Consider the following 20,541-nt stretch of genomic DNA (forward strand, 5'->3'; position numbering starts at 1 on the left):
CTCTCGGTCATACTCGACTGTCTGAAAAAGTTTTAAAAAAGATTTCTCTATTCCTCGACCTGGTTTGTCTTTTTGGGGTTTTCTGGAAAAAGCTTTCAGTGTCTCTGTTCCATCTTTATCAATCTGTTTTTATTATCTGGTACATCCATTATTCATTAACCCCACCTCAAATCTGTTTACGTCTTTCTGTAATGACCTCACTTAACCCAACAGTAGTTTTAATAAAAGTATAGATACGGTGATTAAAAATACCTCCATCCACTGCGATGGTAATAAATTCAATACCCTTCAGGTGACACTGCACACACACACACACACACACACACACACACACACACACAATACATTGAAAGGAGTGGTATGAGACTGAGAGGCGCTCTCGGTCAAGAACAATAAAATACAAGAGGTCAGGTCTCACTTGACTCCCTCAGCTGTCTGACATAAATAAAGTTTCAGTGACAAGTCTCTTCTACCTCTTTTCCACAGATGTGGTGCTTATGCAGAGCCAGTTCTGCCGGGGTCCCTTTGAGAATCAACTCACATTGTTATGAGTCATTACGAACTGCGAGTTGGGGCGATTTCACTGGGAATAAAATCATTGCTGCATCTGTGAATCATCTATGTACTTTTTGCAATAGCCTCTCCTGGATGATGTCTCCAACTGTGGGACAAGATACTCTGTAGTTCTGTAGTGTCTGTTTTTGGAGGGAAAGACATGGATCACAGATGGAAAGCTTGTGAGTTTGTGAAGTTCAGTTTTGAAGCATCAGCTTTAACCATTGCCCTCTTGTTTCTTTTTAGACCAAACACCACGAATGAGGAGTGGTCACTCACAAAGCAGACACACCCTAAACCATACCCTGCTTCATCATCGAGATTATTCCTAATAGCATGATGCTACATTATATATCATAATATATTAGAATATTTTAAAAATTCATGCTAACTATTGAGAGTGTCAAGTTAATCGTTTATATACTGTCTATGTCCTCGTGAAATTCTTGCAGCCATACCAGCAGATCTCTAAGGCTGTACAGTGCCTGATGTTAATGCTAAAAACGCTAACCATTTTGAATTCTTTAACATACTTTTCTGAGCATTTTTGCCTTTATTTGATATGATAGTAAATATTTTTTTAGACAGGAAAGACACACATCAAAGGGTCCTGGATCAGAACTGAACACAGGTGACACACAGTCACCTGATCAACTAGGTGAACTTCCTGGTCGAGTAGGGACTGCAACCTCTTAGGATAACAAATGCTTGCAGAAAATGTTATTGCAATTAATTCAGTAGCTGTTGAGATATGTCAGTGTGGGCCACATAAGTAGATCAGCATACAGCTGGACTCCAACTGCAGCATAAAGACATGTCGACATGTTGTTAAGTTCATTGAAATAAACAGTTTTTCGTTCTGCAAATTTCCAATCAAACAAACCACCCTGGCTCACCTCACTGCTTCCTGTTTGGGAGCTTCCTCATTGCTTTCTTTCATGTAGACTTCCTTGTAATGTATTGTACATCATTTTTGTGTGCTGAGCTGTTCCTCGAGGCATCCTCTCTCAAATGTTTGCTTGCTTTGTTAGCTCTGTTTTGTCTTAAGTCTTTGTTATGTTAACTTTTCTTGAACTGAGAGATAATCTGCACTTAAATGTTTCTGTAAGTAAGATAAGCATTAGGTTATTATACTTGATTTAAATAAATAACAGATAACAGAGGGTTGTCACAGCGGGAGACAAAATAATTGATAAGAATTAGAGGTGAGCGAGGGCAGTGAACCTGTATCATGTGATTCTCATCTGCGAATGTGAGAAATGCAAAGCAGAGCCGGGACAAAACAAATGATCTCATTTGCTGTTTATTAGAAGAACTGACTCTTCCAGTTACTGGAGTAGACCTGTGAATAGAATAGAATAGAATAGAATAGAATAGAATCACCCATTATTGTTATTGTGCGTGTACAACGAAATTATGGTAACACGTGAACTTGAAGCAGCAGAAGCCATGTAGGTCAGCTTTTTTAAATCAGTGAAACTTCTGTTACCTTGTGTGTGTGTGTGTGTGTGTGTGTGTGTGTGTGTGTGTGTGTGTGTGTGTGTGTGTGTGTGTGTGTGTGGTGACTGACGCTGTGATAACATCACAGATACAGGAAGTAGCAAAGCTATCTGGTAAAGTTGGTTTCCTGTTGTGGTTTCTCACTTCTGCTGCTGATGTCAAATGAGTTCCCAAAGAATTCACATCTTGTCACATCACATAAAGAAGAAAAAAAGGGGCTCAATAGCAAGTCAAATACCTGCATACACACCCACTTTAGCATATGCATATTAGAGAGGTGTACTTAAGATGCCTACCTATTGCTCTTGGAGTAGCTTTCCATGAGTTACACCTCAAAATAATCTGTATTTATTTTATACTGGGCACAGTTCAAAACAATCTGTTTTGCCTCCTCTCTCTTCAAGACAACCTTTTGCTACCTGTCACAAACAGAATTTCAAGAATAAAGTTGAAATACTATTTCGAGAAAAAAGTCAAAGTATGGAGATTACAGCTGTCATTTCAAGCCAAACAACTGCCACGGCTCCTTTACCCTCTACAAAATACTCTATGTAGATGAGTTACTGAAATCGTACTTGAGAATCAGTTTTAGTTAAAGGGAAATTATTTCTCTTTTAGTAAATAACCACAGTTTCATGGTAAGTGTAAGGACACTGAAAAGGAAAAAACACACAAACTTGGAAGAGTTGGCTGGATCAGTACAAAATGAAATGGCTGGCAATGAACAGATCCAAGGATTCATCACATAACATCAAACCTTGATCAGACTGATTTTCAGACTACAGTACAGGAATATAAGAAGAAGTCTAAAGTAAGTGTGGCTTTTTGTAACAGTCAGGCCAAAAAAGTGGGTTGGAAAATAGTCATTTTAACGTTCAGTTGTTTAATTTGATTACTTTTATATGAACTATAATGTAAAAGTGCAGTATTCAGTATTTAGTTTATTTGTTGATGTTTACATTTTTATGCAATCTCTCATGTAGCTAAAGTTAGATCAGCTGTTCTGATAAAATCCTTACTCATTACTTACATATGATCTCAACGCTTCACTCATCCATTATACAGTAACACCCAGAAATTCTGGCACGGTGACTAATGTGTTTATAAGAAGCCCGGGCTACTGTTCTGCACCCTGTCTGGGAGAAGAGGTGGGCGGCCCACATGAATAACCGCCCTGCTGTATCACAGCTATTTTTATAGATGAGATCATTACATTTCACATGTATCTGCTGACCTTTCAGAGTCACTCACAGCCATGTGTTAATAGATGGAGCGCAGTGCCACATCATTACCCCCAACAAACAGAATAGAAACACACACACACACAGGAAATGAGTGTGATTATGAAGAGTGGGTCCACAGGAAGGAAAAAGCTACTGCAGTGAAACAGGTTATCACGAATGTAGAACTGCACACAATGGCTCATCCATCCCATACATAGATAAGATGCTCTCTCTGATTGTGTGCGTAAAACTGGAATTTTATCCTCTTAACATAAACCAGGTCACTGGTGGGTAACATGCTAAGAAGATGATACCTCTAAAATCAAGTTTCTTGCATGCACTTTACTCTTTTGCTTCCATTTGAGCATGCAAATTAGGTGAAAATTGTATATTCAAGGGTAGATGTAAAGCTAAATAGATTAGCAGAGACCTTTTGGATGTTAAGGTAATAATTTAAAATATTAATGGTTAATAATTAGAAGATATTTTCAATTAGTTTTATTAATAAAGAAAAATTCTGGTGCACTTTCACAGTGCTTCCAACAAGTAACAAAAAAGAATCTTAAATTTACAACCAAATGCCAAATGGACTGTTTTGTACTTTAACCGAGCATTTTTAATACTACAGTCTATATTCACACAGCGATTTTCAGTTTTTTCATATGGACTGGATTAGCTGACCTTGAGATGAGCTAGCTCTGCCTCCTGAATTAAATTTAAAAAAAATTCTGTGTGCTACTTGAAATGTATTGTGTTTAATGTATTGGATTATTACAATTATTTAAAAAGATTAATTATAATTTTTCTACTGTATTCAAATCTTTTTGCATCTCTAAGTTTTTAGGTTTATTCCTCTTCTGCACAAGTGTTTGTTTACTTTTTTCAAAGTGCAAACAAACAACAAGATAAGTAGTGAGATTTCACTGTCTGATTTGTAGATATTATATATTTACAGTGTAAATAAATCGCTCAGGGGGTTTAAGGGCGTGTGTGTGTGTGTGTGTGTGTTGGGGTCTTAATGAAAAGATAAAGAGTTAATCCTGCTGACCACCATAAGAGGACTACTTCTTTTGAGACTGCACATTTAAGAAAAGCAGCGTCATCGATCAATTGTGTCGGTTCTGAAACAGTTAATAGTTTGCGCGTTCACAAACGCAAACACACACATACACATAGACCGGGGGCGCGCAGAAGCTCACCGGGAACGCGAAGCAGGAGCAGATCAGACAGCAGGTCGGTCGGTGAGCGGAAAGACGCACGAAGTCCTGGCGATAAAGCAGCAGACCTGAACCTTTGGTTTGTGAGGCGGCTTTTTCTTCTCCTGTGGACTACCGTTACGGGAAGTTTTATTCAACAGTGCGGACCTACGGAAAGGCTGTCCACCATGTCGGGGAGCAGGGAGGAGGAGAGGAGGAAACTGGCCGACATCATCAACCACTGGAACGCCAACCGGCTCGACCTGTTCGAGATCAGCCGGCCCACAGAGGTAGGAGCTCAGCCAGGAGTGGCAGGAGAGGCCGCGGACACGCGGGCCCTCTCCTGGGGGAGGGGGGCCCTGTAAACCTACCCCCGACTGACCCTTGGGTTGAAAATGTTGAAAGCCAAGCAGTATTGGGCAGCGTGGTTTTCTTGGGTTACTCGGTGGCAAGTCCCCGTACGTGCTGCGAGAGAATGAATGCCAAACTCCATTGAAAAATGTCAGGATTTTCCAGATAGTAGGGTAAACACATTGTTCAAGATGGTGCCTATAAATTTAATTAAATCTTTGAGCCCTCACGGCAACCCAGGCAAACTATTTAACAGTCCATGGCTGAGCATCGTGTATAGGTAAATCTGCCTCTATCGCTTTCTTTTAAAAGAAACTGTTCACACTTGCGTAGCTATTACCGCCCACAGCTGTGTATTTGGGAAGTGGCAGGAATAATTTTGAAAGTTGGAAAATCACAGAAGCTCTTAAAATTATGTGTGCGATAAATATGCCGAATTTGGCGCGAATGTGAGTAGAATATTATCTACCTTGAGGTTTATTCTTGCTTCTGTGGATGCGTGCGATAAGTAGGTAAAGATGTAATTTCCAGATTTCTGAATGGGATTTGGTGCGTTATCTTGCGAACGGCACGTCAACTGGGCTAGCTAGCTAGTTAGTTAGCAAGCACTTTACCTGTAGAGCAAACATAAGCTGTGCTACTATTAAACAGAATAAACAACACCCCCTTATTGGTAATTTATGCATTACATATTTGCGCTTTTTAAATGAGGGGGCAAAGTTGTAATATAGCCGGCGTGTACAGTGCATGCAGCGCACTCGCAGCACTGCCTGCAATGGCTGACAAACCCAGTAACACGGTCAGGTTGCTTGATACGTTAGGCATATAGATAAAAGCTTAAAGTATTAGCTACAAGCAGGGTGTGGATGCTTAGCTGGGCACTCAGATGCTGCTAGCCCACCACCCACAGGACAGCCCCTCTCCTGTATGTCTGTCGATCTGTCTGTGCAACACACTGACTATGTCATGTCGTCCTGCATTGTCCTCACACACGAGCTAGCTTGGTACGAGCTGCTTGTTTGACCAGCAATAATTTGACCCTACAACACGGCGGAGCAGCAGTGCTGTAATTAAACCGCCCGTCTGGACTCAGGTTGTGGCTGTTTACTAATGACATGACGGGATAAGAAACGCCTCCTTGCCGAACAGTAGCAAGGGCTTGGCGATGTGTCTAGTCCTTACTAAGTTCAGTGTCCAGCAAACCAGGGGCGTTTCCAGGATTTTTGAAATGTGGTGGCTCACAGGACGTCAGCATGATTGATGAGAGTTGCAATAACGTTGCCAATTCAACGCAACCAAGAAAACTGGTGACGCTGTTTAGCCTAGCAGCTAACAACATAACATAACATCTACACTGGCTGAAGCCCAGACAAATGTGGAGTTAAACAAGATTCCTGCATTTTCTGCCTGCACCACTGAGACCAAAGCAAGACGTTAACATTAATGACAAGATAAAACAACTAAAATAGTTCTAATTTAATCTGAATTTCATTCTGCAGGTGCCGGCACTCAAGGTAGGTTTGAGTGACTGGACCTGATGAAATGCACTGTTTTAGAATAGAGGTAAATGCATTACAGACTCCACACTTAGCTTAATACTATTTTTTTAATTTATTAATTTTTTTAGGATTGAAGGGCTGGACCAAAATGATTTACAGTGAAATTCTGGCCCTCATATTTTGCCCAAATCTAATCTAGTCCATTTTCTTAGATATTTACCATCAAAATATACAAATAGTTCAACTACAACTGCCTAATGTGAAAGAATCTTCAGTCATAAACACATTATTGGATCATAATTATTGATTCAAGAGTGTGTGCATATCACTTTTAATGCTGCTAGTAGAGATGATTTTCATTACTTATATACTACTAGGTGGCCTAATAGTGCTCTAGCAAAATAGCATTGGTAGAGGGATGCCTGGTGCCACCCTGTGCCCCCCTCAGGACACGTCCTTGCATCCAGTCCTGCCTGTGACTGGTGCATTTTGTGGTTAAGTAGTTTTAATTTAAATCTATGACTGTGATTGTGTCAGCTGCTGTGTTTTTAGGCGAGCTGCCCACCCCCCACCTCTTTCTTGGATAAGGGTGTAGGGGGGCCACAGGGTCCCCTCTCTTCTCCCCTTGAGCCGATTACCAGGATTGAAGCTGGCCAGCCGTTGGCCAGTGTTGCATACTACACAGAACACACGCGCAGACAAATACACAACCCCTTGTCTGTGTAAGGAATCATTAACTCTGCATGTCCAGAAGTTTCCCAGACTGTAATTCTCTCACTATACTGGGGTTTCAGCTCACAAGCGTCACAGTGTAGTCCAGCAGAGCATAACTCAGTGTAAGGAGATGCATGGCCTTCCTTCACCACGCCACACCCCACCCATATGTCAGGTGGTGGAGCGCCCAAGCTGCACAAGTGTCCTCCAAATAGGCTAGACCACTCCAGAGTGAAGCTGTGCTATAGATAAAACTTGACACTGTTATCCTTAAATAAAGCTGCCCACCCCCCAGTAGAAAAACAGAATATCTGGTAATTGTTATAAACGTTTAATTTCAGAGCAAGCTGCCACTGAGAGCAGTGAGATCATTTGTGTGATTAGATTAGGCACGGCTGGCTGATTAGTCTGGAGCAAAGGTTCTCAAACTTCTTAATCTTTCAAACCCAAAATGAATAGGTCCTGCTGCGGGACTTATGGTGAGGCTCATTATAACATAACAGGTACCCATGTCACGTTGGGGACTCGCAGTGGGAAGAGATGTGGGGACTTATTTCTGCAGACTGAATAAACACTGGGCTTGGATGTTGTGGCACAATAGTCATGTAGTGTTGAGATGCAGGCATGCATCTCAACACTACATGACTCCACTCCACCCACTGGAGATGTGGAGGTTTAGTGACTTCTAATCCTTCTAGGTTTTGGTGGGACATGTGAATGTGTGCCACACATTCACATGTGGCACATTAGCCTTCCTAAAGTGTTTCGCTTTTATGATTCTCTGAAACTCTGCACCAGAGTTATTCAAGAAAAGCACCCAAACCTATCAAAAGTTCCCATCTCAGAATCGGCTTATTGTTTTTGTGCAATATTTAATGAAGCCATTGATGATTTAACTTTCATACTCTAAAATTGTCCAAGGAACAGGCTCTCAAGTACATAGACATAGGCCAGAGTTTGATACTTTTCAATTTGCCTTATTTTTATGATCCTTCATAAGTACATGAACTTTTGTGAGTTGAAAAAGCACATTTTACCTGGTTTAAAAACTGAAACCTGCACCAACTAAAGAATTTAATTGTTTTGACACCAGGCTCATCTTCTACCTGTGTTTTCTATTATGTCTTATTTAATACTCCTGAATTTAGATTATGGATGTAAAGTGGAGAATAAACATTGGTGTTCCCATGTCTCATATCATAGTTAGAGCATATCACATTTATCAAGTAAGTTTAGCTCCTGTAGTACAGCTCAAAGCAAATATGTGGCTGAGGATACTCCATGTGTAGTCGTGATCTAGTGACCATGCAGACCATAGGATTAAGTGAGGTTTACACTTGGTTGTGGACAGTGACAGAAACAGAGGATGAGTAGTGATTATTGTTATATTTCTTTAAAGACCACTCGAGGTCTGCTTGAAGTCCGCACAGTCTCGTGCTAACAGCCTGGTGACGACATTTCCATCACTTGGGCACAAATGCAGTATAATAGATGGATGCAGCCTTTTCCGTGAGGGACGGCATTTCATTTCCTCTAACAAATTCCTGAAGCCCTACATATTAATCTGTCTAATATCCATGGAAACAAACTGGTTTTGCCTGAGCTTTAAGAGCACTTTCTTCGATTTCAGTTGTATAGTTGTAGCCCTAAGGGTCTAAGCCTCAGTATCTTTTAAAAAAAATCTTTATTTTATGTGTTGACAAAAGTGACTGTGTTTAAGTATCATATTACTCTGTGGTTCCCGTTGGCTGTTTTTTTTTTTTTTTTTACATACATATAAAATACCATCTTAAGAAACTAAAAAGGCTCTTAAAGAACCTTAAAATGTTACGAATTTTCACAGTTTTACTTGTTTAGTTGATGTTTGTCCAGTATTTGTTGTTCAGCAAATTGGCAAGCAGTGGCAATTTAAAAAAAAAAAAAAAAAAAAAAATTGGGTTCCACAGATTGACACCAGATTAAATCCCACGCCACGGTGCTGGTTGGCTAATCGTTAGTCCTCACACCGTGCTCAGTGAACCGATGTAAGTTTTAATCGAGGAACTGCTGTTTCACATCTCAATGCCAGATCAATCAGTCAGCTTGATGGAGTGGATCAATTTAAATGGGACAAACCCAGCCAACCATAAGACATGATTCACATTAGGGCTGCACGATTTTGCATAAAATGAGAATCACGATTTTTTTTGGCTTAGAATTGAGATCACGATTCTCTCATGATTCTCTTTTCCAGTATAAATATTTATTGAGCTTATTAACTGCACATCAACTTCGTAACAGTTGAAACTGAACATAAAAACAACAAATAGGGAAGCGCTGTATAAGGTTCCCGTTATTGATGTTTGGGTGGTTGACCGGGACTGATTTTCTCCTGTCACTTTCTCGTCATCCCTGACCTGTTGTCCGTTGTTTTTTCCCTGCTAATTTTAGCATCACGGCACAGCTTCTGTATCACGTGGTATAAGGCTCCGCCCTTGTCATTTGTTGAGCAGGAAGAGTGAGCGCTTGTTTTCATGCAGATTACGTCCCGGATCAAAATGCGGTACAATCGTCGTTGTCTTTTTTTATTTTTTTATTTTTATTAAATCGTTGTCATTTGGAAATGAGATCGCACATAAGTATGAATCGAGATCGCGATTTTCTAACGATTAATCGTGCAGCCCTAATTCACATCTTTTTATAATCTTTAAATTGATGAGATAGAAATGTTTTATCGTAGGATAAATATCTTCCCTATGTGGCAACAAGCAGACCGAAAACATGGCAGCAAAATACCCCCCCAGAGCATTACAGACTTGGTTGAGGTCAAGGTAGGGCTGTTCAATATAACGGTATATATGGGATGACGATATAAAAACGTCTATCGTTTCATTTTATGCTGTCGTTCGTTTCGTGGTGTCGGAAAATAAACCATTTACGGCAATATTTTTTTCAGAGTTTTGATGGTCACTGTAGTGGCTATATTAATTTCTTAAAGTTCTCTCATTCTCTTATATTTAATATAACCACACTACGGACGGACAAGCGCCTGTTTTTATGCATTGTTGTTAGGAACAACGACGGTAAAACCATCGCGTGTCCGCTTGTTTATTTTCCACATAAACCTTTCACAATAAAGCTCAAGATCCTGTTGAGACTTTTCAAAATAAACTGAATCACGTGAAAGAGGATGCAGAGTGTTTACGGATGAGAAGCAAAAAAGAGCCGTCAGGTGCTAAAAAATAAACCTTAGACTCAAACATTAGAACAGGCTTTTCCCCGAACAGGCCGAACAGGCTTTTTTTGTGTAATAAATACTCACAAAGAAAACGGCGGCCGTTACAACTTATGTCTAAAAATGTATAGTTTCATGCATTGGTTAAAACACTGGACTCCAGGTACACGACGCTCAGCTGGAAACACTTCACACAAGTTGAGCTGCCCGAGAGTCACAGAATTTACAGAAAATGTTACATTTTTGTGATTTATATTGTTATCGGGACGATAAATGTCTTATATCGGGATATGAGATTTTGGTCATATCGCACAGCCCTAGGTCAAGGCTTCACTGTCTACTCTAATTTCTTCAGTCAGCTCCTATGGTGTCTGTTCAGAAATGTGGCATTCAATAACTTGCTACATGCAACTTAAAAATAATGGTATGTGTCATCTTTGAAAAGAAGCACCTTTTTTTGAGTATGCAGCATCAGGAAGACTCCTCTAATAGTTTGGATGTTGACAGCTTTGCAGCTTCTTGTGCTTGGAAATGCTGCTCATCAGGGAAAAAAAGCTGCTGACAAGATTGTCCTGAATATGAGTTCTGGAGTAAAAACAAAGACTGTACAGCAAGTTTGATGTGCAGGAAGTAAGAAAAAGTAAGTTTTGAATAAATTTTGGGACCAGTTTACACAACCCAGAGCCCCCCCCCCCCCCCCCCCCAAACAGACCAGCAGATCTGAGTTAAACTGGCTGCCTGTCTGCATGAATATTTTCTATTGACATTCTAAAAATGCTAAATAATGAACTAATAAATCTTTAAATTCAATTGAAACCTCACTGTTGAGTTCTGTACCATCAACCTCCTAATGCCGGTTATTTCTATAACTTTAAATGTCTCATTTATTATCAGAACGGGCTATTGATGGCAGAAAAATATTAATTTAGCAAGGGTTGCTTGAGGTGAATTCATAACTGTGAATGGCCCTTACAGGCCAGCAGCTGGCCAATCAGCTTGCCACCTACTATTTTGCTGACTTGAGGCCACCGGCTATGTCAGACCCTGTCCAACATGATGTGCTAGAAACTGAATGCAGGTTTTGTTAAATTTGGGTCCAGTTCCCCCCCCCCCTCTCATATAAATGTCAACATTCTGCTACATGCCATAAAGTTGAGCCATAAATAAAGGCAGACTGACAAACATTTTACAGGACAAGCAGACCATGCTGGATAAATAATAGAGAATAAATGATGCATATCGCCTTTACAAATGCACTCTCCGGCAGTGGGTTTCATGAGGGTATTGACAGTGCAGTAATTAGCAGGTAGTACTCTTTAAGCCTGTAATTACGTGTTACATTGCCATCATTCAGACAGGAGTGATCTTTATTATGCTGACATTTCCCTCTGCTTCCTGTATAAGTGTGATTTTCCTCAATCATGTAAATCAGATTATCAGGAAACTCTTATTTATGTAAGGCAGAGTTGGCTACATTAAACAGTACCTTTGTATCTGTGGGATGGTGATAAGGTTTTACAGTTCCTCCTCTTGCCCTGAATGCTGACCCAAGACCTTTTTTTTTCCTTCCCCCTGAGCAACTCAAGAGAAGCTTATGGTTTAAAAATGGGAACGGCAGCATTTTTTTGTCCACTCAGTTCTCCACTGATCCTGCGTGGAACAAGATGTTCTGCCCCAAACATCAATTATGCTGAACAGTGACCCTAAAAGCCTCAGAAAGTTGTTAAGTATTAGAGTCAAAGTTGTACAGTTGTTTTTTTTGTCCCATAGTACAGCAGCTTAAAAGACACCTCTATTGTTAGATCTCTATGATTGGATCTAAATTTAAGACGTTTAACAGACATAAATGCCTTAAATAGACTTTAGGGCTTCTAAAGTTGAGGCAGAGATGGAAATTAAAGCAAATGTTACATCACAATGCATACTTTTACTTTCAGTTTAAGAATTTAATTTAAACCACAGGCACTGTGTCCTCACAGAAGAGAACATAGTTAATACACTATGACAGATGTTTTCTTTATTTTATATGTACTTTGGTAAACAGAGCAGAAAATCTTCTCTTTAAATGCACACTTTTCTTTACCTTGCACTGCTCACATGCACTACAGGAGCTTCTGCTTGTCAGATATGTGCTCTTTGGTTTTTGTTTGTTTGCGGTTTACTAACTGCTGAAATGAATCTTTTGAATCCTAAAGTGTTCCCAGTTTGTCTTTGTGAAAGCTGCGTGATGTAAATGTGTTAGCTGCTGCTGTTGCATGGCAAAGTAAACACAGAACTGCATTGACTTGATTGTCCTGTTTTTACCTATATCTGATCTAGCTTTTTGACCCAGGATGATGTCTGACCCAGGGACGTGTGTCATTAGAGAACACCAGGCTTATAATATAAATTCCCTAACTTAGTGGTTGTAGCTTTTGCCCCCCCCCCCACCACCACACCCACACACACACACACACACACAAAAAAAAGACTGGTGAAGTGACTACTAAGGCTGAATTTAAGGAAAATTAAAGAGAAAGGGTTTCAGTTTGAGCACCACAGGAGAGTAAATTGGAAATCTGCATGAATAAAAATGGATTTTAATTATTACTTTATCTCAGTTATGTAATGCACAGCTGAATGGGATGATGGTATGTCACAGCATATTAAGACACTTGCCGTCACATGGCCTAGCGAGGTGAAAAGCCTGAGAAACGCTTACTTTATCACAACATTCTTTTGGAGAAAATATACAAATAAAAGTATTTATTTGAAGTCTCTATACAGCACAAGAGACTTCTTGTGTGCTCCTGCCGCTCCTTTTTTCTCCTGTCATGTTCTGAACTCCAAAATCAACGATTACTATTCACACCAAATGACTTTTCTGATCACCTTAAGGATTATTTTCCTCCCTGTACTTATCATCATAATTTGAGGTGGAAGGTATTTACTAGCAGGAAGTCGGACTTGTAGCCACCTTGTTTCCTGTGGCACGGGATATGCTGCATGTTGGCAGACTCGCTGTGACATCAGTGGCCACTCCCTCCCTCCCAGCTTTTCCCTGCTGGTGCACAGGAAGCAGGAAACTCGGCAGAAAGGAAGTGAGTGTTTTGTGGAGATAGTGTGTTTCCTGGCCTATGAGGTGGAATGATTTGTTTTCAGAACGGTCAGGTTTCTTTTATTTTTTTCTAACTATTCCCAGATTCTCAATCCTCCAGAGGAGTCATTTCCACCAGTGGTGGCAATTTAGTTGTGAAGAAATATTTCAGTGTGGTTAGATATTCTATATTATTGGTCATATTTTGTTGTCGTTGTGGTTTATTGAAGTTGCTGGCTGTTAAACTCATCAGTTGCTGTACCTTCTTTCACAGGAGTTTCTATTTTTTTTTTTTTTTTTTTTTTAGTGCTTTTAAACAATTTGTATACTTTCAGACCTGATACATGTATACAGATGCTGGCCGTCAGATTTTTTTTTTTTTTTTTTTTTTCTATTTAAGTATTTACTTTTTTTTTTTTTTAAAGGAAACCCATTGACGTTCTTTGTGTTTATATGAAAAGAATTCCAGAAAGCTATGTGTGATTGCATACGGCATATCTGACAAATTGACATAGTCCATCACATTGACGGGACAATCACATTTTGATATAAAGCGGATCAGCTCAGTGATTTGCAACATTGCTCCTGAGTGCAAGAGTATAAATACCTCTGTATGTATATATATATATATATATATCTATATATATATCTGTATTGCATAGGAAATCTTTTACAGATTTAACAGATGTTTTCATCATTAGGCAGACACAGCTCATTGAGGCGACTGTTTTTGTGATTTGAAGTTGTATGATTAAAATTGAACTGAATTGGATTGAAACTGAATTGCAGCATTGCGGCAAAGCATTTATACTTAGTTTTTATTGTGAATAAGAGTACCTCTAGCTAATCCTAGAAAGTCCCGTGACCTGACATTGTAAATGCAGTATTTAAATTTAAGCAAAGTGCGGAGGTAACCAGGTGGTTTTTGCAGCTGAGCTTTGTAAATAAACAATGCCACTTTCTTGTGTTATGTAACAGCGACTATCTCTTCCTTTTTTGTTTTTAAATTTAAGATACCATAGTCATCAAGAAAAGGCAAGGTCAGTAACCTGGAACTATGAAATAATTTTTCACTTTTTCCCTAAAAGTTAAACTTAAATAGTTATGAAAATCTTTGTAGATATATGATATACTTACTCTAACCCTAACTGTGTTGGCTCTAATTGAAATTGTAGTAACACATTACTAAAGGTGTCTGCAGATCTGAGAGACCTGTAGGCAATGTGGATTTAATAACCTTGATTGACAGGCAAGGACGTATGGCTGCTTCTTTTCCATGCTAGGTCCTTCCCTACCACAGTCATGATAAAAGCTGGTGTACACATTGTACATACAATGCTTTTTGTTCCAACAACTCAGCGACAGTTTCTTTTCCTTTCTTTTATTTTATTTTTTAAAATAAATTCGCTGGAATAAGTATTTTGATCTTCTGTGAGATGGCATAGGGTATCCTGGGAAATTAAAATGCTTATAACGCTTATAAAGGCAGAAAGGACTTAAGAGTTTAGCTGGCTGGTGTCTGACTTTGACTAAAGGTCAGTGCTGACCGTGGGTGTACCTGCTAAAGTGGCAGCTGGAGATAGTAGAAACACTTTTGGGTAACAGACATGCTGGCCTCAGCCACAATGACAGCAGCATGAGGTCACTCATGCAGAGGCGCTGACCACGGCGTGCATTTATCTCTGTTTGCATTGTTCCTGTGTGTGTTCATTGCCCGTGCCCTCCCCTTTTTCTCTTTCTGTCTCACCCCTCACGTCATGCAGACATTAGCTGGCTGCGTCCCCATGGCAACGCTGTAGCTGTGATGAGCTGCACACTACAGTTTAAAAAAAATAAATATATATATATATATATATAGGAGGCCACACACACATGGTTTTCAACAGGCTCCAGTGTTTCCTTTTTTAGCTTTTAAAAAAAGAAATAAATGAATAAATTATAATCTGCTAGCCCTGGTTCTTTCTGTCTTGTGTTTTTCCTACAAGCTTGTTGGCCATGTTGCTGTTGAGGTGGTCCTCAAAACCATTCAGCTCCTGCTTCCCCAGAACATCTCATCCTGCAGTCAGATGTACTCACATTCCACATTCTCGGACTGCAGCTAGTCACGGTAGTTCTTCCTTTGCTTTGGAGGTCATCTGTGAGCTGTAGGGTCATTCTGAACTGGCTCATGTGCCGCTACACCATGCTCACTGAAGCTGCAGAGCTGAACAAGGACTCTCAGCTGCAGTGCAAGATGGTGTAGCTGGAATGATTTATTGCCCTGTTACATGTTTATATCCCTGGCCCAAATATTTAACTTTTGAGAAGAGTGGAAGAGTAGCAAGTAGTGGTTTGACTGTATGGTTTGTATTTTTTTTTTCCTAATCAAAGACATTGAAATATAAATGTATAGTTATAAAGCGCATTCTGTTTACTCCTGACAGAAAAATGAAACACTGCAAACTTTTGTAAAAGGCCTGCTCGCTGATTGATTTAAATTTGGTTTCATCCATAAAAAATAAGCCCAGCCCACAGACTTACAAGACTCCAAAATGTAATTACATCATTTAAAAATACTAAAGAAACAATCCAATCTGACGTCTTTCTTAAGCTTTAGAAATGTGTCCAGCTAACAAAAAAGGAAAAAACAGTCACTATTGGCCACCCCAAAACTAGGTTTTTTTTTGTTTTTTTTTTTAACAGCCACCTCACTAAATATAGATATTCTAAACTCATCATTAAGTTCTTTCTCCATTCAGAAATTAACACACCCTACTGTCCTGGATATTTGTAAATCTGTCAGCTTGCAAAAATATTGGTCATAACACTACCACAGTTTCTTCTGGCGTGAATATGCAATTGGTCCACATTTTAATAATTGTTTGCATTTTTATAGGCAAAATGTGTTAAACCCCACTTTAAAAAAAGGAAGTCAAGAACCTTCTATAACTTTTGACCCTTTTCCCCATCAGCTGCAACTACAGCCACCTGCACCTTCTTAGCAGGCCTAGATCACTAGCTCTACAGCTGTGTTGTCTGTGTTGCTGTAAATGTCTGCTGAGCTTGTTTTTATCTGGCTGACCAGATGAAGCTGTAAATGTGTAGCATGTCACATTTCATGGTCAGGCTATAGGTGGGTCTGCCTGAGAGTAATCGCACCTCAGCACAGGTTCATTACAAAGTGGGGCAAAAGATCGTGACCATAGGCTTTAAAGCCTGCCCCGCAGAGTTATGACCCAGAGATAAATACACAGAGACATGACTGGATGAGTAACCTTGTTGCAGCTCGTTTGCACCAACCAGCCTTTTCTTCCTTATATACTGAATGCACATCCTCAGTAACTCTCAGGCTGGATGCTTGTGCAGTTTAAACCTTAGTAAGTAACGTTGTCACCTTCTCTCAGTCTGGAGAAATGCTGCGGTGTGCTTTATTCTTCCAGTCTGACAGGATGCAACAGAGTGATGCTGTTCTTTCTTTATTTGGATGTCACAGTTGTTTGTTTTGTTTTTTTTCCTACTGAGTGTGAACTCACAATTACACTCCAGTTGTGTGTCACTTTTTAAATTCTAATGCTTAGAAATGGCAAAAAAAATTGCATCCAAATTGCTTCTTACATTCAAAATGGTGGTGTTATTGTGGTTTAGAGTATGTGTTAGAGGCTGTTATGTATGTGTACCAAATGTCTTGGATGTTAACTGGTATTCAAGCATGTTCAGGACCTTAAAAATGCACATTGTTTTTGAATAAATAATAATAAATTTAGCAATTCCAGAAATTACAATAGAAAAAAAAAAAAGAAGAAAGAAACCCCCCCCACCAAATAATTACAACAGCATTTCTGCAGGATTTCAGCATCTTATCATCTCCCAGCTGCAAAGCTCACTACATCATCTTTAATTAATGCATCTGCTCTCAGTGTATTGGCTGCTGTCTATTAAATAGAAGAATGGGGGGTCAAGCTGGGCAGCCAGGATATTCATCACCACTGTTTATTCCCAGCTTGTTAGGAAGTCCACTTTAGCCTCCTGTACATTGTTTAAAGGTCTTATTGGGGTCATGGGAGAAATGTATGAATGTATAGCTGATAAATGAAATGGATTGGATACTACTTAGTACACTGTTACCAGGCAAAATGTGTTCATAGCTCAGGGAAATGCTGAATAATTAATGAAACCACCTATGTGGTTTTTTTTTTTTTTTTTTTTTTTTTAAAAAGGTATTTTTACTAAAGCATACAAATCAGTAGGCGAATACCTGCTTGTTACATCTTAATGTCATTAGGCATTCCCTTTTCAATTAGCAAACAGAATGAGGGGCCTCTGAGTTTTAACAATGGTCCAGATTCTCCTAGTTGTTTTAATAAAGTTTAAAGTTTAGGTAGCCATAAAAGATGACTCATGAGATTTAGGAGAGTTTGAAGTTTGAATGTTTTCAGGTGAGGTTTTGGCATCAGCGACTTGGGTCATGGTAAGCTGTTGGCTTTCCCTTGTAGATCATAAGGACTCAGGTTTATAAGGTTCTCGCTTCATCCCCATCTGCCACCACAGACAACCCCAAAGTGGAGGCTATGGGCTGGCAGGGACCAACAGCAAAATGGGCTTTACTGTCAGAAACACCCACTTGATCTAAAGTCGTGATTATGGTTATTTTGTTACTCATTGCTTGTGTGAACAGTGACGTCAGTGCAGGTCTGTAACCATTTATACTGGCGTTAAACGATAGGTGTCACAACTTTAAAACCCCCTCGACTTCTTATCAGTGCTGCTGCAGGAGGACAAGAAGTCAAAACAGGAAATAAAGAGAACAGAGGTAATTTTGGAGTTTGCTACATAAAGTCTTCTTTTCTAGATGTTAAAGCATTTCCCTGTTATCTGACAGTCTCTGTGCTCCTAGAGACACATTTATCATTAAATGGTGGTAAAGAGCGACCAACTCTCGTGTGCCATGTAATTTAAAAAAAAAAAAAAAAAAAAAAAAAAATCCAAAGGCACGACAAGCGTTGTGGCAAACGCCAACAGTTGTCACGTTATTTTTGGTTTACGCTGCCATTCAAGAGGGCATCAGTGGCTAGTACAAGTGTAACTCACAACAACGTGCCCATCTCCACCCATGGAAAGATGGAGTTTCCCATAAAAAGAGGTTTGAAGTTTATTCAATGCATGTTTGGCAAGTTTATAAATGATTGTTTACCAGAAATGATCATGACTACAACTTTTTTAACAGTAAAGCAAAGTCTTAACGCTCACACTTTGAAAGGGTACAAAAAGAAGGAAAATCTGATTTAAAGTTCTAACTTTAAACACAATTCCACCACTAAATTCAAACTGGTTCAAAGACAGACGGACAGACTTGGGGATTTTGCCTTTGGTTTCCTGTGACAGATGACTTCAGCCTCAGTTATTTTGGATGAGCTGTTTTTATTTTTACATTTTTTTTAAAGTGCTGCCCACAGTCTGCCCCCTTAAATGGAATTTTGAAGAGGCATGAAGAAATGAGGGCTGGGCAAAAAGTTAAAACTTTTACAAGATTTAATCACTTTGATGGTCTGAAACCCTAGAAAGGCCTTTTTTTTTCCCCAGCAGAAACAATCATGCACATCTTTCAGCTGTCCTTTTAGAACAGTAACTGCATGCCTGAATGTGATGCATTTAAAGCACGTCTGTAAACTGTACCTAATAAAAACAAGAAGCACGGCTAATTACAGGTAGTTTTCTTTTTTCAACATGTGCCATCAAGCCTCAGTGATTTGTATTTAGAGAAAAAACGTAAGATGTGTATGACAGCGAAATGAAAAAACTGTATCTTCTGTTGCTCCTGAAAACTCTTTAACCCTAAAGCAACCAAGCGGTTTTAGGTTGAAAATTACTTGAAATGACAATTAAATTATACAGGAACTCTTTTGTTAAAAGCTATATTTGAGTTTATCAGTTTGTCTTTAGTTTATCTATGTCAGATATTCTGAAATGTTCAAATCTAATTAAATATATATACATTTTTTTTTATCCTAATCGGCATCAAGTCTGCTGTGGAAGTAAATCTTGCTACAATAGTTATGGAAAAGAACTGCAGTGCAGTGTACTGTAGTGTGTTGTAGTGATAAGAAGTGGAAAATTACACTGAAGTCAAAGCCCACAGTGTTAAAAAAACAAAACACACTAACACGGTCCTTAATGAAGCAGCACAACTTTTCAAAATCGTATTTCTGTAAAAACTATTAAAAGTTGTAGAAGTAAAGAGACGGTTTCATAGCAGTTAACATTTATGGACCCCATTTGATCGTTTGAATCTTAAAGATGCTTCTGCAGACCCACTGTCTTCTCTTTACACGTTAATAATTGATTGTTAGTTTAAGTTCTTTAAGCCTTGGATTAAACTCAGTCTTGTGGAAACCCCGGCTCCACTTTGGAGGCAGTTAATTTTCTGTAATGGGCCGTCGGAATCTGATCAATATGTTAAACTGCTCCCTAAGCACCCCACAATAACACATCAGCATGGTCTCTCTCTCCCTCTCTCTCTGTGTGCTTGAGCATCCAACTGGGTGATATGCCACGGGTTTCAGGGCTCCTAGTGGTCATGGAATTCCTGGAATGCAAATGGAGTTTCAAGTGGAGAATTCCATACAGAGAAGGTCAGGTAACTTGATGGATTCTCAGTGGAAAAGTGGGGGAATGTTAGAGATTCCTGTTAATAGCAAGCGAGCGTATTTCATGTGTAGTTTCCAACAGAACTGCAGTACAATCCAGACAGCTCATTCTTCAAGTAAAGGGGGAGAGTTGTGGAAGAGTTATGGAATATGCATTAGGACAGCAGCAGGACATTTGTTGGGAAACACCTGTGGTTCATAATCTCACTCTCTTTGCTCTCTCACATTCCTTCGCGGTGATTTGGCCCCTACTTCTTATCTATCTTTTCTCTCTTTCCTCTTGTTCTAAAACAAGCAGTGTATTGTGTGTGCTCAGCAGAGCAGCCCGCCCTCAAAGCTCTGTGTGTGTGTTTGTCCCAGTCAGCCTGTCAGACCATGTTAATCCCCTCAGAGGCCTGGCTCACCTCCTCCCATGCTTTTTTTTTCTTCTTCCCCCTCTCCTCCCATCTCCATTGGTTTGTGTTGTCCCCCCCCCCCCCCCCCAGCCTCCGGATATGCTGTCCCACCTGTCAGTCAGCCCCTCGTGCACATCCATGTGGGCCAGTCGCACAGGAGGTAACTCCCCATTGACCTCGCAGGATCAGACAGCA

The 20,541-nt window shown here is 39.7% G+C and overlaps 1 protein-coding gene across 12 annotated transcripts in view; it reads left to right on the plus strand.

The window, feature by feature from the left end:
• The first annotated feature begins 4,463 nt into the window (after positions 1-4,463).
• The window catches only part of afdna (afadin, adherens junction formation factor a), a 119,680-nt gene continuing 103,602 nt past the window's right edge, over positions 4,464-20,541 (plus strand). For 8 of the 12 annotated variants that reach the window (XM_040018568.1, XM_040018569.1, XM_040018570.1 and 5 more), the window contains exon 1: positions 4,464-4,764. In XM_040018568.1, coding sequence (XP_039874502.1) covers positions 4,663-4,764 — 102 coding nt within the window. In that variant the 5' untranslated portion in view covers positions 4,464-4,662. The remainder of the gene's footprint in view (positions 4,765-20,541) is intronic. The other 4 variants (XM_040018573.1, XM_040018574.1, XM_040018575.1 and 1 more) reach the window with 1 other exon arrangement.

Source organism: Simochromis diagramma, unplaced genomic scaffold (genome assembly GCF_900408965.1).
Source record: "Simochromis diagramma unplaced genomic scaffold, fSimDia1.1 OVJJ01000802.1, whole genome shotgun sequence".
Taxonomy (NCBI): Eukaryota; Metazoa; Chordata; class Actinopteri; order Cichliformes; family Cichlidae; genus Simochromis; species Simochromis diagramma.